A 19,964-nucleotide genomic window follows, 5' to 3' on the forward strand; every position below is an offset into this window, starting at 1 on the left:
TACAATGAGAGTTTTTGGGGAGAGGTTCTTGAAAAACAGGTACTTTAACCTGTTCTGAACAGCAAAGGGATCACTTTCCTGGTCATGAACTTCCATAGTCAAATACTTAATCTTTACAAGTGTAGTAGACCATGCCGTGGAAGAATTTATAGCCTTTTCCCCAGGTTTTATAACAGCATGTTAGTAGTGTCCCAGGCTTTTAAGGAGCTATGCTGGGACTGGGATGTGGAGATGGATGCCTTAAATTAGGATTACCTTTTTGTAATTAAGGGAAGGTGCAAGTGATGGCCTGTGCACCCCCACCTAAACAGACTGCTCCTCTCCAAAAAAAGGAAGATAATTGTGCTGGGATAGAGTTAATTTTCTTCATAGTAGCTGGGATAGTGCTACATTTTGGATCTATGCTGAAAACAGTTTTGATAACACAGGGATGTTTTAATTATTGCTAAGCAGTGCTTATACAGAGTCAAGGCCTTTTCTGCTTCTCAGCCCACCCCACCGGCGAGCAGGCTGGGGGGGCACAAGAAGTTGGGAGGGGACACAGCTGGGACAGCTGACCCCAACAGACCAAAGGGATATTCCATACAATATAACGTCATGCTCAGCATATACAGCTGGGGGAAGAAGAAGGAAGGGGGGTTGTTTGGAGTGATGTCATTTGTCTTCCCAAGTACCCGTTATGCGTGATGGAGCTCTGCTTTCCTGGAGATCGCTGAACACCTGCCTGCCGATGGGAAGTGGTGAATGAATTCCTTGTCTTGCTTTGCTTGCACATGCAGCTTTTGCTTTATCTATTAAACTGTCTTTATCTCAACCCATAAGTTTTCTCACTTTTACTGTTCTGATTCTCTCCCAAGCGAGCTGCTGTGTGGTGGTTAGTTGCTGGCTGGGATTAAACCATGACACTAATGCATCTGAGACTTTTGTTACTTAGACAACTTCAACTGTATTTCTCTGACACTTTTTTCTGTTCACTGATGGCCCTTATGAAAAAAAAATGTATTTTATTCTCAAATATGTTTAGCTTGATTTAATATGTTTGCTTTGCAGCAAATTGCCATACGATGTAACCACAGAACAAGCATTAACACACACAGAAGTGGTCAATAAACTGGAATCATCGATTCAGAGTTTGCGAGCAGTAACTGACAAAGTTCTCACGTCCATATTCTCTTCTCTCAATATGATGCCGTAAGTGCTGAGTTAGGATTCTCCAAGCTGCAGTTCATGTGCACAGTGAAGCTTCACTTGAAACTGAGTGATGGAGATCCTTTCACGTTACATGGCTTGCCATACGTGCCTCTTGAATGACTTCCCCAGTAGAGGGAGTGGTTTCTCCATGCCTACTCTGCTTTAGCAGCCTGGTGTATGTCTCCCTGTACTTGCAATTTTTTGTATTTTCCATTATCATCTTGTTTTGTGTTTTAAGTGGCTGGGGAAAAAGCCAATAACTTGGCTGATGAGAATGATTTTGTGTATGTGTGTGTGTTTCATCTAAGTCTTTCCAATGTTTTTCCTTTTCATCTGTTCTACACGTAGTTATGGAATGAGATATATAGCCAAAGTTCTGAAGAGCTCACTCCATGAGAAATTCCCAGATGCAACAGAAGATGAACTATTAAAGGTAGACTTCTGAGGACAAACTGCCAGCAGCTTGTTCTTTTAATGCCAAAGGGGATTTTCATTGACACTAAACATTCTAAGGAACTGAGAACATCAGCATTTATGGAAGAAACTTGGCACTCCTTGGGTGGCAAAGTGGTGGTGGAAGGGGAGGGGAAGGGAACTCTGGTGCCACAACCTAGCTATCTTAATCTGGATGCTCAGCAATTCTTATGGAAGAGGAAGCTCAACCTGTTTTCACAGTAACTGTTCTTAAAAGGTTGGAGTTTATCTGAGTCATTTTGGGTTTTGGTTTTGTTCTATGGTCCTTACCACCAGCAATAATTTCATGGAGAACACTGGTCTTTTTTTTTTTTGTTGTTGGTTGGGTTTTTTTGTTTTCCCCCACCTGAAGTTGTTAATGTATTAAAGAATAATATATTTAAAAAATTGCATTAATATTGTAATTTAAATACAATCAGGAAGGGCTCTAAAAATGAACTGCAAGTAGATGATCACATTAGTTATTTAAGTTTCTTGTAAAAGTTGTAGAAATGAGATCTGTTCAGACTGAAAAGTGAAGTGTGAGTGATAAGTATGATACTGGCATACTGGCCATTGCTAACCTACCACAGCCATGGTGCCTCTTCAGAGGGCTCAGGAGAATTGTTCCATGAGCCTTCCAGCCATCTGAGAGACTGACAACTATCTCAAATTAGAACTATTTGCACTTCAATAAAGATGCTTTCATTAGTGTTTAATGAAATGGTTCTAAAATTACAAGGTATTCATTTCAATAGGACTTCCCTATTAGTCTTCAAAATGATACTGTTCAGTGTTTAAAAATAAATATATATATATATATATCTATCTCCTGGTGCCTAGAGAACTTCAAAATCCTCAGCTGAAAAATTAATTCTGCTTTTGTGTGTTTTATCAACGCATTGGAAATCCTTGCAAGCAGTATTTGTGGGGTACTTCTGTCCACCACTCCAGCAATATAGTTTAAGGCATTGCTCAATTTATGAAAAAAAGTGAGTAGCAAACGGAGCATAAGGCACCCAAATGAAAGCCTTTAAATGTGTAAGTTGGAAGTTCCGCAGGTGACTACACATAAGCTGAAGCAAATTGCAGAAAGAACAGTCCTGCCTGTTTCCAAGATCAGGAATGATTTGAAGCCACCATCTGCAAGTTGGTGGCTTCAAATACAAGTTACTGTAACACCATTATAGCAACTGCAGTTTGGAAAATCTCTTCTCTAGTCTTTTATGGCTGTGTGCAGTCCTCATGAGAAACAATGGGTCCCTTGTCAATGAATGCATTAAATGCTGGCAGATATGTGTAGCACTTCAGACAATGAGCCTCTAGACCTAAACCTTGCAAAATGTAGAATAAAGAAGAGTTGTATTTGTCTTTGTGTTCAACTCAATGCCTTGTATTAGCTGACCTAAAGCCAGCACCAAATTGAAATGTGTTTGTAAAAGCCCATAACTGATGTTCGTGGAGGTGTTGTAAGAGGCATATCTTACAGAAGACTACAGGCTCTTTCAGTTAGCCACACAGGTAACACATATGTCTTAAGGATTCTTCTAGCAGGAGTTCCTATGGTCTAATTCAGAAGTAGAAATGATTGATCATGTTTTGTAAAATGTAATTATGGTATGCAAATGGAAGACCACTTAATTTTTTCTTTTAGATTGTGGGCAACCTCCTGTACTATCGCTACATGAACCCTGCCATTGTCGCTCCTGATGGTTTTGATATAATTGATATGACAGCCGGGGGCCAGATACACCCTGACCAGAGGAGGAACCTAGGTTGTGTGGCAAAAGTCCTTCAGCACGCTGCTTCTAACAAACTCTTCGAAGGAGAGAGCGAACATCTATCATCTATGAACACTTACCTCTCACAGACGTACCAGAAGTTCAGGTATGCAAAGCCTTCACAAATACCTACACTGTAAAATATCTCCTCTAGGATGAGTAAGGCAGGTCGACTCCTCGTTTATAGGAACTCCCTGCTCAGACTTAAATGATCTACCATAGAGAAATTCTCACTGCTGAGGATGTTGAAACAGGAGTAACAGGTTGTATTTCTGCTTGAGCATTGAGAACTAATCAGCTCCACTGGCTTGGTTGCAGTAAGGCTTCTGTACTGCAAACACAGATTGTGAGAGCAGTGTGGGGTGACTCATTACCCAGCAGAAATAATCTGTTCTTTGGGCCAGGAGGACAGCTGAATGTTCTGTCTGAGGAAAAAACTTAATGGTCAGGAAGAAGTTTCAGGTTTTGTTTTTATTCTTTCATCTTTGCTGAGAGACTCCATGCAGATTTTATTCTTTCATCTTGCACAGTCATAGGAAACTGCATGTTTTGCTACACTCTGGGACACAAGTTCTTTGGGATTATTGCCCATCTTACGGGGTGACTGCTATTACTAGCTTGAAATGTTGTTGAGTATTGTGACAAACTCACTTTCAGAACTTCTATCTTCAGTGTCTGTCCTTCATGAAAGCAAATGCACTGTTCATATAATGCGTTTCCTTGAGAGATCAGCTATGAGCACAAAGGTACTTAAACTTAGTCATTCTGTTTATTGAAGTATTTAAGGGCATGACATAAACATGAAGATACAATAGGGTAGAAAGTGATATAGCAAGAATAACAAATGCTAATGAAGGAGAGAACCTATTCTAGCTGATCCTTTGATCACTACAGAAGGCAGAATCCCTCTCCTAATTAAGCTACCTTTATACAAAACTGAGTCTCTGTGTGACTGCACTCTGTACTTTAACTAAACCCTCCTCAGACGTCAATGATGGCTGCTCCCAACTGCCTGTTCCCCTTGTACTCACCCAGCAACTCCAACTGCGATATTAGCTATGTTAAAAGCTACCAGCCCTGCCTAGATCTTTTACTGTCCTTTCATGGACTTGTAAGTAATTTGTCCAAACCCTTCTTAAACCTTTGAGACAATCTGCCTCCGCAACCTCTTCCTGTAGCAACATTCAGAAGTTTGCTACCTGTTGGTTAAAACAGTGCTTCCTTTCATTTATTTGAAGTTATATTTTCCTGCTAGTTTCATTGCATTCCTGTTATTGTGGGATTTGATGAATGAATTCTGCACGCATCTCATGCAACACCACTGTGATTTTGTACAACTTGATTTTGTCCCTCAGCTTTTCCTCTCCAAACTGAGGAATCCCAGCCCTTCCCCCCCCCCCCCCCCCCCCCAATACCAACTTTAAAGGTCCTCTGAGCCCAAGATGTGTATCCTCCTCAACAGCACAGGGCTGGCACAATGAAGGCAGACAGCTCCTGCAGCATCCTTGTAGGCCTCATCTAAAACCCTGTTTCTCCCAGCTGCTCCAGTTCAGGTCGTCTTACTTTGGAAAACAAACTGGTCCTCTGACAGGAGGACCTTGCTGGTTTTTGGTTGTCTGTGCACATCCCTGAAGCTGTCAGTAGCTTGGAGAAGACCCACTGTCATCTTGGGAAGCAGGTCTCAGCACTCCATGTACATGCTAGTCATGTTGAAGTAATGCTTCAACCATACTTTCCATTTTTTCCTCTCAAGATTCTTGTGTTTAGAAAAAATACCACATTTTCTGTCATTTTGAGCAGCTCAGTTTCTGAGTAACAGCATTTTAAACATTTGTAGGCTAAGTGGTAATTTTGTGCAGCTCTTTCAAATAATTTCTTCTCAGCACACTTCATACTACAAAGTGCCTTCATAAAATCAGAGAGTCTTTTTGTGGAAATCCTTTCGTAATGTCTAGAGCATTAAATACAGACTTCTGTAAGTGTTTAAAATTTACCAAGTTATCACTTCTTGTTGAATAAGGAGAGAAAAAATCACCTTTAAAAAAATCACCTTTAAAACAATGTTCCACCAGCTCTCTGGGAAAGATAGAACACTGTGTCATTTGTATTGATGTCTTCCTTCAAACAATAAGTGTAGATTGCAGATTATAAGGGAAATATTACGTATGTCAGAGACTTGATTGTAAATTTTTTATGCAGGCTAACTAAAGTGAATTTACAGGGGACAATAATTGAAGTATTTTTTATTTTATCTTAGGAATTTTTTTCAAGCAGCATGTGATGTTCCTGAACCAGAGGAGAAATTCAATATCGATGAATACTCTGATATGGTGACCCTTAGCAAACCTGTCATATATATCTCAATTGAAGAAATTATCAATACACATTCAGTAAGTCAATGAAAATATACTAGTCAACAGACTAAAATGTATAGATTATGAAATACTTGCAACAAACCGTCTCAGGGGAAGGCTTAATGTTCATTCTTCCTTTTGAAATAATTTCTTCAGTTCATCTCTGAAATGGTCTGGAATTGGGTATTAGATTGCATTTTTCCTAGAAGACTGCTTCCATGTAAAAGCATCACCTTGAATAACAATCAGAATATAACATTTTCTGATGGGAAGGAGGAACAGTTTTGTTCTAATATAGTGTGACATTTTTAACTTATTTAGAAGGACTGAAGCTGTAGCATCCTGCCAGTTCTTTATCGTGGGTAAAGAACAGATTAACTGCAGTCTGTAGTATGACTCATTAGGGTGTAAGTTAAATGTCTACAATGTGGTCCTCCTAATGCTGGAATATTACTGTCTGTTTCCTGGCTTGCAAACTGTCCCCTGCCTCTGCCCCCTCCCCGTGCCCACTCCCCCGGCAAAAGCCAAAAAAATCCCCAACAGCCCCCCCAAAAGCCCTTAAAGGACCTCCCACAAATATTGTCAGATACACTATGGAAAAGGTAGAATACCCAACTCCCAGTACCCCACATTGCAAGTTAGCTTTATTCAAGTGAAAACTAATAGCCTAGTCTGCTAAAAATATATTTGCTGGATTGTCTTTGTGCCTATACTTGCTTTTAATTTTTTAAGGCATAGACCTACACCTGCATGTTTATGGTCAGTGGTTACATTTAAACACTAGTCTTGGTCAAATATTCCTTTTAGAGGTTTTGTTGCATGTCTAATATGTTATTTGATCCTAATGTGACAAAGTGTTACCATGTAATTTTATATTAGCTGATAAAATACTCTACAAAATACGAAGTAATTAAATGACAGTAAATTCCCAAACAGAGGAGGTCAAGGAGATGGGTTTTTTTGATAACATGACTATGCACACTTGCCTGCCTGGAGGAAGCAAACAATTAGGTCTGAAGACTGTACATTATCTGTGCACAGTATATTTACCAGGTGGTCCTCCTTGTACCATGCCACCTCTTCCACCAAACCTCCTCTGAGAGGCTGAGCCTTCATCTGAGTTGTCTTCTTCCACTGCACCTTCCCTGCAAGTGTAAATTAAACCTTCCATTCTGGTCACACAGCTCCAAAAAAAATTAGTTTCAATAACAGGAGAAGCATAAACATTTTGACTGTTGTCATGCGTAGCTCAGCTTCACAAAAAATTCCCAAATCTGCCCTCAGTCATCATCTCCCATGCTACTTGCCCAAGCTTAATTTTCATTGTATACCTCTGTAGGACGTAGCTGGACTGAGGGATCTGTTGCATTCATCAGCCTTGGTTTTTGGTACTTCCCAATGTATCTCTTGCCTTTGCCCCAGAGAATTTGTCCTGTGAATGTCTTTTTCATTCTGTGCTTGTATAGCATCGAGCATGGTGGAGTTTTAATCAGCACACGTAGTGTTTCTCAGCAGTTCTCACAGTATCATAGTCAACATGACGTACAGTGCGGAGTAGCTGGTGCACGTAAGAGAGAAACTTGTTTTAAACAAGTTAATGGTTATGGGCTTATAATGCTCACTTCTGTCTTGTAAGTATGTCTGAAATGCCTTTCTTTTCTGGACACAGGCTTTTTAGTTGTCAGTAGTTTCTAGTAAGCAGTAACATATGACTGACTATAACTTGCAGTGTTTAAAATACTTAGAATTTTGGAATTTTTGCCTACTGTGCATGCTTTGCTGTAGCTATATTTCAGTGAAGCTTGGTGACCCTGTCTTTCCATCAGTCTTCCAAGTAAGGAATTTTGTTTCTATGGGGAATGGACTATTAAATCTAGTAGTCACTAATGCTGCTGGCTTTACCTAACTTAGCATGAGGTTGCTTTTCTCATGGGTAGTGAGAGCCTGTTTTCAAGAAAATGTTACTGCCCTGTTCATTCTCTTTATTAACTTGGCTTACCAGTATTTTTGTGGCTTAAAGTCTTGAGAATGTGCCCAGGTGCAATGCGAGTTATTGTGGATATGTTCACTGATCTCCTGCAAGTTCTAAGTCTATTAGAAATTGTGCAGCAGATGCTGTATAGCGTGTTTCTTGCTTATAAAATAGAGTCATTTCTGAAAGGTATCACACTATTGTCAGCTACTGGAAGGGATATACAGAAAATAGGTATCTTTCTTGGACCACCAACGCTGTATTCATTCCTTTGTGTGCTTAGTTCAGGATGCAGAACTGAAATGCTCTGCTTGGGACTATCACCCTTTAGTCTGTGGTAGTTTGTTAGTCATAATTAAACTTCTGCTCAGCTGTGATGTTCAGCACTCCAGAGACGATTGCCAGAAGAGCATAGCAACCTGTCTTACAGCAAGACCAATTCTAAATTCATAGTCCAGAACTGAGCGTGCTTACCCCCCTGGGTCCTCCGTAATCCTGATCACATTAGGTCTGTGTTTTTCAGCATTTAGTCTCCAGATTTACTTACAAGTATAAAGACACTGGGAATGGGGTTTTTTGGACAATGACCTCACTTACATTTGTTTATAGCTACTATTAGAACACCAGGATGCTATTGCTGCTGAGCCAAATGACCTGCTGAATGAATTGCTGGAAGGGCTGGGACCTGTTCCTGATGTAGAGTCTTTCCTTGGTATGCTGTTCTTTGTCTTTATGATTAACTTCACTCTAGTGGCAGAATTAAATGGGGGGTTGATTTAAATACTCTCGTGTCTCTCATAGTGACAGCTTCTTTGTTTACTATAGAATTCTCTTCTGAACACTTTTTGTAACATCAGTCCTTATAGTTGAACCTTCTTCTAACTGCAATATTCACTCTAAAGATTGGTGATGTGATTAAAAATCTAAACAGTGCTTCAAGCAGAATGATCCAGTTGTGCTCAAATTGCAGATAGAAAACAAGTGATCTTTAATAACCTGATCTTAAGATTTGCTAGTGTTGGCTAGAAACTTACAAAAAGTTAATGGAGAATTCTTAAAACAGCCATTTTTATTTTGACAATTATCCAATTATGAAGTGTTAAAATTATGCAAATTTATTAGAAAGTTACAAGGAATAAATGTGTTAATTTGTCTTAATTGTAGTAAGACGTGAACTGTTTTGAAAGTAGCGAGGATGTCATGGATAATACCAGCTTCCAAGTGAACAGCCTGTTAACATAGCTGCTACTTTTTCATTTTTCGCTATCACTGCATGTTAGCACAAAGGATGTTAAATTGTTTGTATTCTCCTTTGAGAAGACGACATGTGAGTCTCTTGTACATCAGTAGCTTGAAAAGCAAGAATTGATGGCATTTCCAAAATATTCTAACTGGGCTTATAAATAGCTGGCTTATGGTTTTGATTGTTCAAAGTCCAAAGAAGACTGCTTCTTTTTAGTGGGTGAGCTATTTAATAAACTTAATATTTCTGATGATTTACAGGGATTTATCTACGTTCTTGTTCACTTCATGCATTGAATCATGGGAAAGTTGGCAAACTTGAATTAAATGTTTCCTTACAGGGGAAGGAGCTGTTGATCCCAATGACCCTAACAGGGAAAGCACATTGACTCAACTTGCAAAAACAGAGATTTCACTGTCTCTAACAAGCAAATATGAGTTACGAGAAGGTGAAGATCAGGATCTCAAAAGCCTGATGATAAAGTAAGTTTTGCTCAAAAACCTATACTATGGTGATGCTTTTTGGTTCTGTTTTGGTTTGGGGGTTTTTTGTTTGTTTTGGGGTTTTTTGTGTTGTGTGGTTTTTTTGTTTGTTTGTTTAAAAAGTTGCTTCCACCCTGCTGCTCTGCCTAAGTGCATTTTTGAGGTGCGGAGAGCACTCAGTTTTCAAAAGCCAATTTGTGTTCAGTCCTACTCAAACTCTTGCAAAAGTCAGAAAAAATGTCAGTTCCAGAAAGCTTGCAGAAAGATACTGCCACTTGTGTTTTGGAACATGACTGGATCATTATCTAACCTGGTAGGTGTTTTTCCATGAAGTTGTAAAAGCACTCTGCTTTAAAACACCACATCCTTGGGAAAGCAGAGATGAAAAGCTGTCTAGCCCTTTAAGGGATGGACAGTATCACACTCTCCTCTCCTCCCCCTCAAAGGAAAACACTTCCTTGACCTACTGCCATCGGCCATTTGAACAGGATGGGACTGTCACTTCAGTGGGAATAGTGCATGCTTTTATCTAGGAAAAGAAAATTATGTTTACTCTATTTGGTGAGCAAATTAAGAAATAGCTACTGGGGTACCCTGGGATATAGGCTACTTTATAGTAAAAAATATTTTTATGAAAGCACTTATGTCGTGGTTTAACCCCAGCCAGCAACTAAACACCACGCAGCCGCTCACTCACTCCCCCCCCACCCAGTGGGATGGGGGAGAAAATTGGGAAAAGAAGCAAAACCCGTGGGTTGAGATAAGAACGGTTTAATAGAACAGAAAAGAAGAAACTAATAATGATAATGATAACACTAATAAAATGACAACAGCAATAATGAAAGGATTGGAATGTACAAATGATGCGCAGTGCAATTGCTCACCACCCGCCGACCGACACCCAGCCAGTCCCCCGAGCGGCGAATCCCTGCCCCCCACTTCCCCGTTTCTGTACTGGATGGGACATCACATGGTATGGAATACCCCGTTGGCCAGTTTGGGTCAGGTGCCCTGGCTGTGTCCTGTGCCAACTCCTTGTGCCCCTCCAGCTTTCTCACTGGCTGGGCATGAGAAGCTGAAAAATCCTTGACATTAGTCTAAACACTACTGAGCAACAACTGAAAACATCAGTGTTATCAACATTCTTCGCTCTGAACTCAAAACATAGCACTGTACCAGCTACTAGGAAGACAGTTAACTCTATCCCAGCTGAAACCAGGACAACTTAGTATCAAATTATTGGCACCCCTCTTTTGAAGTTATTTCAAGCTGTCCAGAATAAGGATTGGCTTATTTAAGATCCTGGCCCTTCCTGAACAAGGAGGAGAATGGGGTGCTGCTGTCCTCTATTATTATGCTTATTTTTACCCCACAAGTTTGAAGATTAGAAGTTCACTTTAGAGGGATATACAACATAAGGATTTTACACCTTTGCAAGCACTAGGAGTATAGATACAGGCTGTAATTCAACTCTAATCTGTTAGGTTGGGGTTTTTTTTCCCAAGTAAAAAAATCAGTAAACTGAATTTATTAGGTAATATGTGAAGTTTTACTTCTGAAGAAAGTTCTTAGCTATGAAGTCTGTAGTAAGCAGTGCAATTTCTAGAAAAGCCATAAATGCCTGTTTAAAATCTGGGGAAAAAAAATGTGATTTTAAGTGCGAGAAAATTCTTGCTCTTTGTCCTAAAAGGAAGAGGAGTTTTTCCACTGTAATTGTGCATATTTGATCTGAATCTTAAACAAGAAAACACTGAGGTTTTTCTCTAACTTGTTATCAAATATAATTTGAGATCTAAAGTAAAGGGACTACAATGACAATGTCAAAACAAAACTGTGTTAAGTCACTTGGTATTCCCAAGACCAAGGCTCTAGAGCTCTTCCCAGGCTGCTTTTGTAATAGGGATATACCTGCCACTGTCCCTTTAAAAAAAAAAAAAAAAAGTGCTTCCTGTTCTTTTTTTTCCTCTGTGTAGGAGTAAAATATTACCCCTTAATGGAATCCCTAAAAAAATATGAAAAATCAAGGCCAAAAGAAATGTCTTTAATCCTCTACACTGTGTGGAAATATGTTGAAACAATAGTATGAGAATTAATTAAAGAATTTAACTTCTTTATTGCATAAGTGCTTTCAAGTAATATTTCTCATATTTTGAGGAAATTCAGTAAATAATCTGACAGAAGAATAATTAGCAACGTGTTAAATTATAGCAATACCAGAAGTTAAAATACCACTACCTTTTATATAAGATGTGTAAACACAGATGCTTAGCTTTCCTACCTTAGCTGCAGAGAAGCCTTTTACTGCAACTGTGAAATGTTAGGCACCTGGCTAAAATTCAAGTCATGGCTGATTCACTGAATGTTCCTTGTTTCTCTGCAAGTGACATACATGCCTATTCTGTAGAAATATTGACATAGTTGCTTTTTAAATGGTTTCATTAAGGCTTCTGTGAAGAACCCTAAGATTTGCTGGTACCCCTGTCTAGAGGACTCTCTGTAAGGTGCCAGACCTCTGTGGTTTGAGGGCAGAGGTGCTGAGTGCCAAGTGGCAGGTGGAGGGGGAGGCATCCAGCCCCAAGTGGGATGTTTCTGAGACAGAGCTGAGCAGGTCTGGTACGTGGTGAGAGGAAGGGGAAATAAACCTCCTGTCTTATCAGCCGTATCAGCACCTGTTTCTAAAGCAGTGCATAAAATAATGCCATCCCACGTATGTTAATGTAGGATGTGGTGGTGACCACTGAAGACTGGCAAAGGTTGTGTCAGGCAGAGAAAGCCAGCAACATGTTGATGTAGCCTAAGTGAACCAACTTTAAGAAACCTTTCTGATTTGGTTTTGTTTTTTATTCCTGGCAAACTGGAAAGGATTCCAAGAGGGTTTGTGAAGGAAAAATACATTTAACATCAGTCCTTCAGAAGCTGTTGAATGTGTTAGAACTGCTCAGTGCAGTTAACAGTAGCTTTGGATGAGCAGACTAGTTTCCAGGTGGTTTATCAGGTTGCCTTCTAACATGGAAGGAGCAGTGCTTCAGCTCTGCCTGTGCTGTCAGTCATTCCTACCCTGCTGCCCCTTCCATGGATGCTTGGATCATACCCAAATACACAGTGATTTAGGATAATATTTGTCTGTATATGGGTAAATCTTTTGTCCCATTTCATTGCATTTTTGAGAACTTTCTGACCTGAAAACACCAGCAAACCCCAACTTTACGTAGGTAAACTCATTTTAAACCACATCATGTTGTTTTGTCAAAGAAGCCTTGACCATATTTAGACATTTTCCTGGGAAACTTAAGTTGCATCTTCAAGTTTCTGTTAATTTTTAAGAATAATAAGCTATATCTCATTTGTAACAGTGTCCTCTAAATTAAAAGAATTCTGTAACAGGATGTTCTTGGAAGTATTATGGATGAAGAGGTAGCAGGAATGAGATAAACTCTTACCAAAAAAACCCTGGTTTGCATATCGGGGTGTAGCAGCTTCCCTTTTTTAGCAAGGAAATGCTCCTTTTCCTTTGCCGCTAGAGAAATATCTGCCCTTAAGTGGTGTGTGTAAATGCACTGCATCGGATGTAAAATTCCTTTAGAAGTTCAGCATTTTTTGGTACGTTTCCACTTTATTCAGTAAATGTGACCCTTAATGGAACCATGCATAGCTCAGGCTTTGCAAAGATTACATTCCTATCTGCTGTTTTGTCATGATCATAATTAAATACATATGAGTTGTTGCTTGGATTTTTATTATGTTAAGAGTAACTGTTTTACTATGCTAGTTGGTTAACCGTTTTCTAAAATAAAAGGGGGAAAAGTATGCATGTACTTCTCTGTTCAGACCTGTGTAGAAGCCAGATGTTCAACGTTATTAATGGAAGCTCTGAAACATACAAAGCTAGGAAACATAAACATTACCAAGTATCCGTAATAAAGGGGGAGCTTGCTAGTTTTACTGTTGAAGAAATGAAATGCACAAGTGATCCAATGACAACTGTTTTGTAATATCCATATATCCTTTTTAAAAGGACCAAAAGACTTATTGTGGATGTGATACGAACACAGCCAGGGGATACACTCTTAGAAATATTAGAAACACCAGCCACTGCACAACAGGTAAGTGCTATACTGTGCCTGAATAGGGAAGAAAGTGCATATTTTATTAAAGCTATTTGAAGGCCTTAGCATATCTCTGACAGCTTTCTCCACCACTTTATAGCAGTGAAAGAACTGCTTTTAGACTATTCAGATCTAGAGCCTTCAAAGTGTGAGACTTGCAAATTTTCTTTTACTGCTTAATTGGGAGCCGCTTCAGAGGAAAAGAAAAATTAAGTCTTGCTGTTGACTAGCACAACTAGAATAATTTTTTTTTCTTAACATTTTTTGTAAACAGGGTCTTTTCTCTGCTATGTTATAGTACAATCAAATAGCCAGATGTGAATCCTTCTGCTAGATTTTTTTTTTTTCTTGTGAACTTCAGTATCTTAACTCAAGTTCCCTGACACTTAGTTTATTTCCTTAAGCAATACAAGCAAACAGCTGCCTGGGGAACTACTGCTATCCTTAGTATGGGAGTTGAGTAGGAAGAGCTCCCAGTTGAAGACTTCCCTGTAGATGTTAACACACAAAGCTACATCTCAATAATGTGCACATTTTATCTTACCTCAGTGTGTGCATATGTAGGGGACACCTGTGAGATCTGGACAGTCTTCCCACAACTAAGTGAAGTCATTGTGTCATCTGGCTGATTTTAGACATGTTTTGTTTAATTGAAATACATGTCTAGTGTTGTGATTAGTTACTTAAGGTATGCCAAAAGGCATAATAAATGGAGCACTTTCAGATCTTGTTGTAAGAGGATATAAATAAAGCCTGCACCTTGATTCTTGATAATCTCTTTTGAGAATTCAAGGTACTTGAATACTTAATTGTTATCATGAGCTGGAGAATAACTCTTCTGGATTTTTTTTTATTTATTTTTATTTTTACCCAGGAATCTGAGCACTTGAAACTTGTAGAAAAACGTGCCATCTTAAATTCCAAAACTCCAGAGAAAATGAAGCCCAGTCAGTCTATTTTTGAAGATGGGCAACTACCAATAGAACAAAAGAAAAGGAAAATTCAGAGAAATCTCCGGACCTTGGAACAAGCAGGACTAGTCTCTTCAGCAACTAAGTACCAAGAAATTATAAATGAGATTGCTAAGGTAGGTGCATCATGCTTCCCTGTATATTGATGGGTTTTAGGCATATAGCCTAAATCCATTCCAGCTAGAGATCTACAATATACATTTTCCAGAGAATGCTACACTAAATTGCTGAAGTATCCACATAAGAAACAAATCATCTTTGTTTGCTAACAAAATAAGTGAAAGACAGTACTCTTATGCATAACTACCTGAACTGAATAACATACAACTGTAGACTTTGTTATCCAGATTTGATATTGATGCTGTCTTACCTTCTCCAGTACAATGTGTTTTAATACAGCTTTTTATACCTTAAAAGAAATCAGAATTACTCATCAGTGTTTCAATTAATAATTAATGTAGCCTTGGTAAGGTTTAAAAAGACTTAAAAACCCAAAACATTCTCTGATTTGTATTAACACCGATCTGCAGTGGTTGGGCAGGACACAAGGAGAATAGTGGGCCAATGTGGTGCCCATCTTGGGGTTGATAAAGCACCGGGCCTGTTGTGTACAAACTGGCAAATCCTGTTCCAAATCCACACCTTATACTGGCTGTAAGAATATTAGTCTATTGGATTATCTTTAATTACTCATAAGTAAATTACTCATAGCTCACATGAGTGATTTACATATTATAGACACATTATTTTTTAAAGTTGCAAATATATTTTATTATATAAATGAGTAAATTACTTATGTGAGCTAAGTTTCTAATATGATTATGTCCTGTTGCACCTACTTCGAAGTGCCATTTTAAAGCCCTGCTCAGTTCAGGTGTCTGCATCTGCTTCTACTTGAGATAAAACCATTCTACATATGTATTCAGTGTACCATTCTTTTTTATTTCTTATCTATAGCCCACATGCTTTGTTTTGAGCCGGTAAGGCAATATAGACTGGGATGAGCCTTAGGACTGGAAGTTGCTTTTATTTTACTTTTGACTGCCTCAACTCAACCATTACCTTCAACCCAAGCTTTAGTTTAGCAGTAGCTAGTTTTACCTGGTAGAAGCCAAAGGTCTCATTTCTTAGGCCTTTCACAAGAAACTAGCTGTGAGAAAGCTTTCATTTATGGCATGAAGACAACGTCTTCCTTATGACTTCTGTGTCTGTCATGCCCTGGAGACCGTAACAGAGTTCAAGATACCACCACTTGTATACATGACTCGCAATGGGATTGTTGTCTTCTGTACAGTCATGTAAACTGTAGTGCTCACTACTGGTATCGTGCTTGTGAGAACTAACATGACAGCTTGTGCTTTCTCCCAGTAATTAAGTCAGGTTGTGGAATTACAGATTTGAATGGTAATAAGCTGAGACTTTTTAAAATATCAAATTAATAAACAAATTACATTAATAAATTTATTTAGGATATCCGGAATCAAAGAAGATACAGACATCATCGAAAAGCTGAATTGGTGAAACTCCAGCAGACTTTGAATGCACTTAACTCCAAGACAGCATTTTATGAAGAGCAAATTAATTATTACAACACCTATATAAAAACTTGTTTAGACAACTTAACAAGAAAGTGAGTTGAGTCTTCTTGTCTTTCAATATTTCAGTGTGTTTTATCAGGAGGGAGAGCAGGTGTCAATCTGTAGTTGAAAGTTTTGATTTCAATTGTTTTGACTGACAATCCACAGGTTAAAAAGTCCATGGGGGTTGTCACTGTGACCTGAGTGAAAACCTGGAAAGTAGTCTTGCATTTATTTAAAGCTGCCTTACAGAAAGAGGCCTCAGATGTATACATGTTTTCAATATATTTAACTGGTGCTACTTTGCAGATCCATTAGCATACTCTGAAGTCATGCAGTTTTGGGAAATAATTATTGATTTTCTTCTTTCATTAAAAGGATTGGGTTTTCTCTTTAGAATGGAAAAAGGGAAAATAAATGCCTAAAAAATTTTACTTTTCAGGTATGATGCAATTACTTGAGAGCAAGCTCCCCTGCCAATGCCACTAAAGTGTCAAAGTGAAAACATTTTACTGATATGAACAGGAGCTTTCCCAGTGCATACCTCATTGATCCAAAAATGAACTCTAATGGCCAATCTTATTTAATACCTATGTCACTGTATGATTACAAATTGCTATTTTAAAGTGATGATTGTGGACTCTCTTGGATCAGGGCTGCATTTCACAATAAAGTTTAAACAGGTGCTAAAAAACATTGATTCAAAATCATTGCTAAAATGTTTAGACTATTCACTGTGTGCTAAAAATCCCTCTAATTCTTAGATTTGTTTTGAATGGTAATTTTGTTCATTAATAGGAGTTCAAGAAGGCAAGGAGTGAAGGAAAGCTAAATATGGCTAGAAGAATAGTTTAAGTATAAAAGACCCGGTAGATAAATCAAAAGCCATTTTTCTTGTTCTCTTCCCAGAAATTCACGGAGGTCAATTAAACTAGATGGAAAAGAGGAGGTGAAGGGAAGCAAAAAACTGAAGCAGGTCTCATTAAAGTACACAGCTGCAAGACTGCATGAAAAAGGTGTCATCTTAGAAATTGAAGATCTTCAAACCAACCAGTAAGTGTGGTATAAAACAACTGAGAGCATTTTCTAATCAACAGCTTCTTAAGGGGGCATGGCTTTTGTTAAAAGAAATCTTCACGATTTCCTGTGCCACACCTAAAATTACCTCAGACTTTTACATTCAGAAGAATGATAAAGCCTAATTGTCATAATTCATTTTTTCCCTTGTAACTTGCTCTATGATTACCTTGGGAAAATGTTTGAATAAGCCTATTTTGGCATTAGCTTAGATGGAACCAGTACAAGTCCAGTAACACACTCACTGCTAATGACTGACTTATTAAGCAGTTGTAGCAGTTATTTTTTTTCATTTAGTGACCAATCATTTTCATATAACTGAGTAAACGTCTGGTTTTCTGCACTTCCTCCCTATGGCAAGGTGAATGGATGTGGTGGTTTAAAATCCCTTTTGTATCTATCCATTTTGAGGCCACTGCAGTGAAAGTCTTCCATCCTCTGCACTCTTTTCCATGCAGAAGATGGATGGAAAAGTTTTCCAGGTTGCAATTCTTTTTCCAAGTGGGTTCATCAAGCAGAGGAAGCCACATGAGGCAAACTGAAACCAGAGAAGAGTGTACACACCTGCAAGGAGATGCTCAGGTGTGGCAGAATGAAAATCTGGCTGCCCTGTTCCTGTGCTGTGGGTGTGTGATCATCTTTGTTCCCTAAACTTCCCACACCCCATTTTTTTTTTCCAATATAAAAAAGTTGAGAGCTCTGTATTTCATACTATATGTACACCAGAAAGTCTCCAAGAAGACACTGCAGTAGGGATGGAGTGGTTCATTTGACAATATTTACACTGCTTATGGTCAAAGTTCTTTTGTGTTCTGCAGGCTTTTTCCCCAAAACTGTTTCTGGACTGTATAAAATTGCACAGTATACATAATCAATTACCCTTATTTTTGTTTTGAGGTTTAAGAATGTGATGTTTGATATCACACCTGGAGAAGAAGTGGGTGACTTTGAAATCAAAGCAAAATTTTTGGGGGTTGAGATGGAAAAAGTGCAGCTCCATTTCCAGGTAGAGTTTGAATTTTGTTACTTTGCTGTATAGTCACAGTTGCATTTCCTCTAAATACAATTTCAGACTTTTTTATATATATTCATGAACTTTTCAGTCAGCAAAGAGCAGCAGATCATGTGAGGAATAACTACATAACTTCCGTAGGATGGTGGGCAGGAAGTTGGTTTAACATTTATATTAGGCCAACTGCATGAAACCAAATGCCACATTAGTTCAATGGCAAGCAGCAAATACCAAGAGAAAATTAAAATACACAGAAAATGGTATTTCTTCTGGTTTGCTGTTACTGACAGTCTACAATTTGGGATCTAGAGGACATGTAATGTTTTCTACACCTATCCAACAGTTGCTTGTAATTGTTTAAATTGTGAAGGACCTGGAGTTTGAGATGGTTATCACATGATGAAAATGACCCCATCTTGTTGCTGTAAGGTATGGATTCAAACACAGAGTAATGATTTTATTTCTGATTACAGGATTTGCTTCAGATGCAGTATGAAGGTGTGGCTGTAATGAAAATGTTTGATAAAGCTAAAGTGAATGTGAATTTGCTCATATTCTTGTTGAATAAGAAGTTTTATGGAAAATGAGTGTCTTCAGATATCATGGACTGCATCCATCAGTGGGAAGTCTATTCAGTATTTTTTTGCTTTCAAATGCTTGTTTTATGTTTGTTGTTGGATGCTTTTTAACTTTAAGAAAAAAAAAAACTAAAACACCAAATGTTCAGAGGAATGTACGCAGTGCCTTTTCAGCATTGATAATGAAGCAAAAAAATAGGAAATAGATTAATTTAAACAGTTCCAGATATCATTGGTGTTGGTACTTTCAAATCAAAATATTGTTTAGGACACTCAGCTATTGTGGTTGTACGGATTTTAAGGTAGGCAGAAACTGAATTTAGTTGAATATATAAACCTCTTCCTATTAAAACATGTTTAAAAGACCTCAGATAAATAATATAGTTCCTGTTAGATTTTTAAGTATTTACCAAAAGAAATCCTAATGTGTTTCTAGGGGATAGTTTGAGCAAATATTTAGTTACATACTAAGCCTATTTTCTGGCAGTTGTCAACTGTAAAGCAAACTTATTGTGCAATTCAAAAATTTTTATAGGTAATTATAAAGTGACAATAACGTTTTACTGTACAAAAATATATTTTGTGATTCATTCCTACTAAATGCACTACTGCCTCATGTAAAATGACATTTTCTACTTTCACAGCCTTTGGAGTGGCATTGGGGAAATCTGAATAGTGAACAGTTGTCGTTCAGTTTGAAGTATTTGAATACATAAATTGTGCCTGTCTGTCTTTTTTTGTAAGAAAATAAATGCAATAAAATCAGTATTTAGATTGTTTTTTTTAAAATATTCTTTGGAGATTGTTCTATGTAAAATAAACATTACCTAATTAAACTGGCTTTGTTCCTAAATTTCATTTTAAAGAGTCGTTAAAGCAGCAATCCAGATGGTAGTGAAAGAACCTCTTTCAGTGCTTTTATAAAATAGAATCTAATTAAGCTTGATTGTCCTCACAGTACACTTTGGGAAGGTTGCTCAGCAGTGAAGACTTCATGGCCTTTACACCATTGAATGTGATGATGATTTTACTGATGAACTACCAATTATATCTACAGAGCAAATGTGTGTACAGTAGGTAATGTGATAAATACATAAACCAAGAGAAAATATTTCCTACTCTCACTTTCCTTGTGACAAGCATTTTAAAAGATGGACAATGGGGCAT

General features: G+C 38.1%; 1 protein-coding gene across 4 annotated transcripts in view; it reads left to right on the forward strand.

Annotated features, from left to right (window-relative positions):
- Positions 1–19,633, forward strand: part of IQGAP2 (IQ motif containing GTPase activating protein 2) — a 131,555-nt gene extending 111,922 nt beyond the window's left edge. For all 4 annotated transcript variants that reach the window (XM_052776874.1, XM_052776876.1, XM_052776875.1 and 1 more), the window contains 12 exons: positions 1,051–1,191; positions 1,540–1,624; positions 3,299–3,531; positions 5,683–5,815; positions 8,361–8,463; positions 9,335–9,476; positions 13,492–13,579; positions 14,457–14,669; positions 16,023–16,183; positions 17,040–17,183; positions 18,105–18,213; positions 18,693–19,633. In XM_052776874.1, the coding sequence (XP_052632834.1) occupies positions 1,051–1,191; positions 1,540–1,624; positions 3,299–3,531; positions 5,683–5,815; positions 8,361–8,463; positions 9,335–9,476; positions 13,492–13,579; positions 14,457–14,669; positions 16,023–16,183; positions 17,040–17,183; positions 18,105–18,213; positions 18,693–18,806 (1,666 nt within the window). In that variant the 3' untranslated portion in view covers positions 18,807–19,633. The remainder of the gene's footprint in view (positions 1–1,050; positions 1,192–1,539; positions 1,625–3,298; positions 3,532–5,682; positions 5,816–8,360; positions 8,464–9,334; positions 9,477–13,491; positions 13,580–14,456; positions 14,670–16,022; positions 16,184–17,039; positions 17,184–18,104; positions 18,214–18,692) is intronic.
- Positions 19,634–19,964: the final 331 nt, after the last annotated feature.

Source organism: Harpia harpyja, chromosome Z, assembly GCF_026419915.1.
Source record: "Harpia harpyja isolate bHarHar1 chromosome Z, bHarHar1 primary haplotype, whole genome shotgun sequence".
NCBI lineage: Eukaryota > Metazoa > Chordata > Aves > Accipitriformes > Accipitridae > Harpia > Harpia harpyja.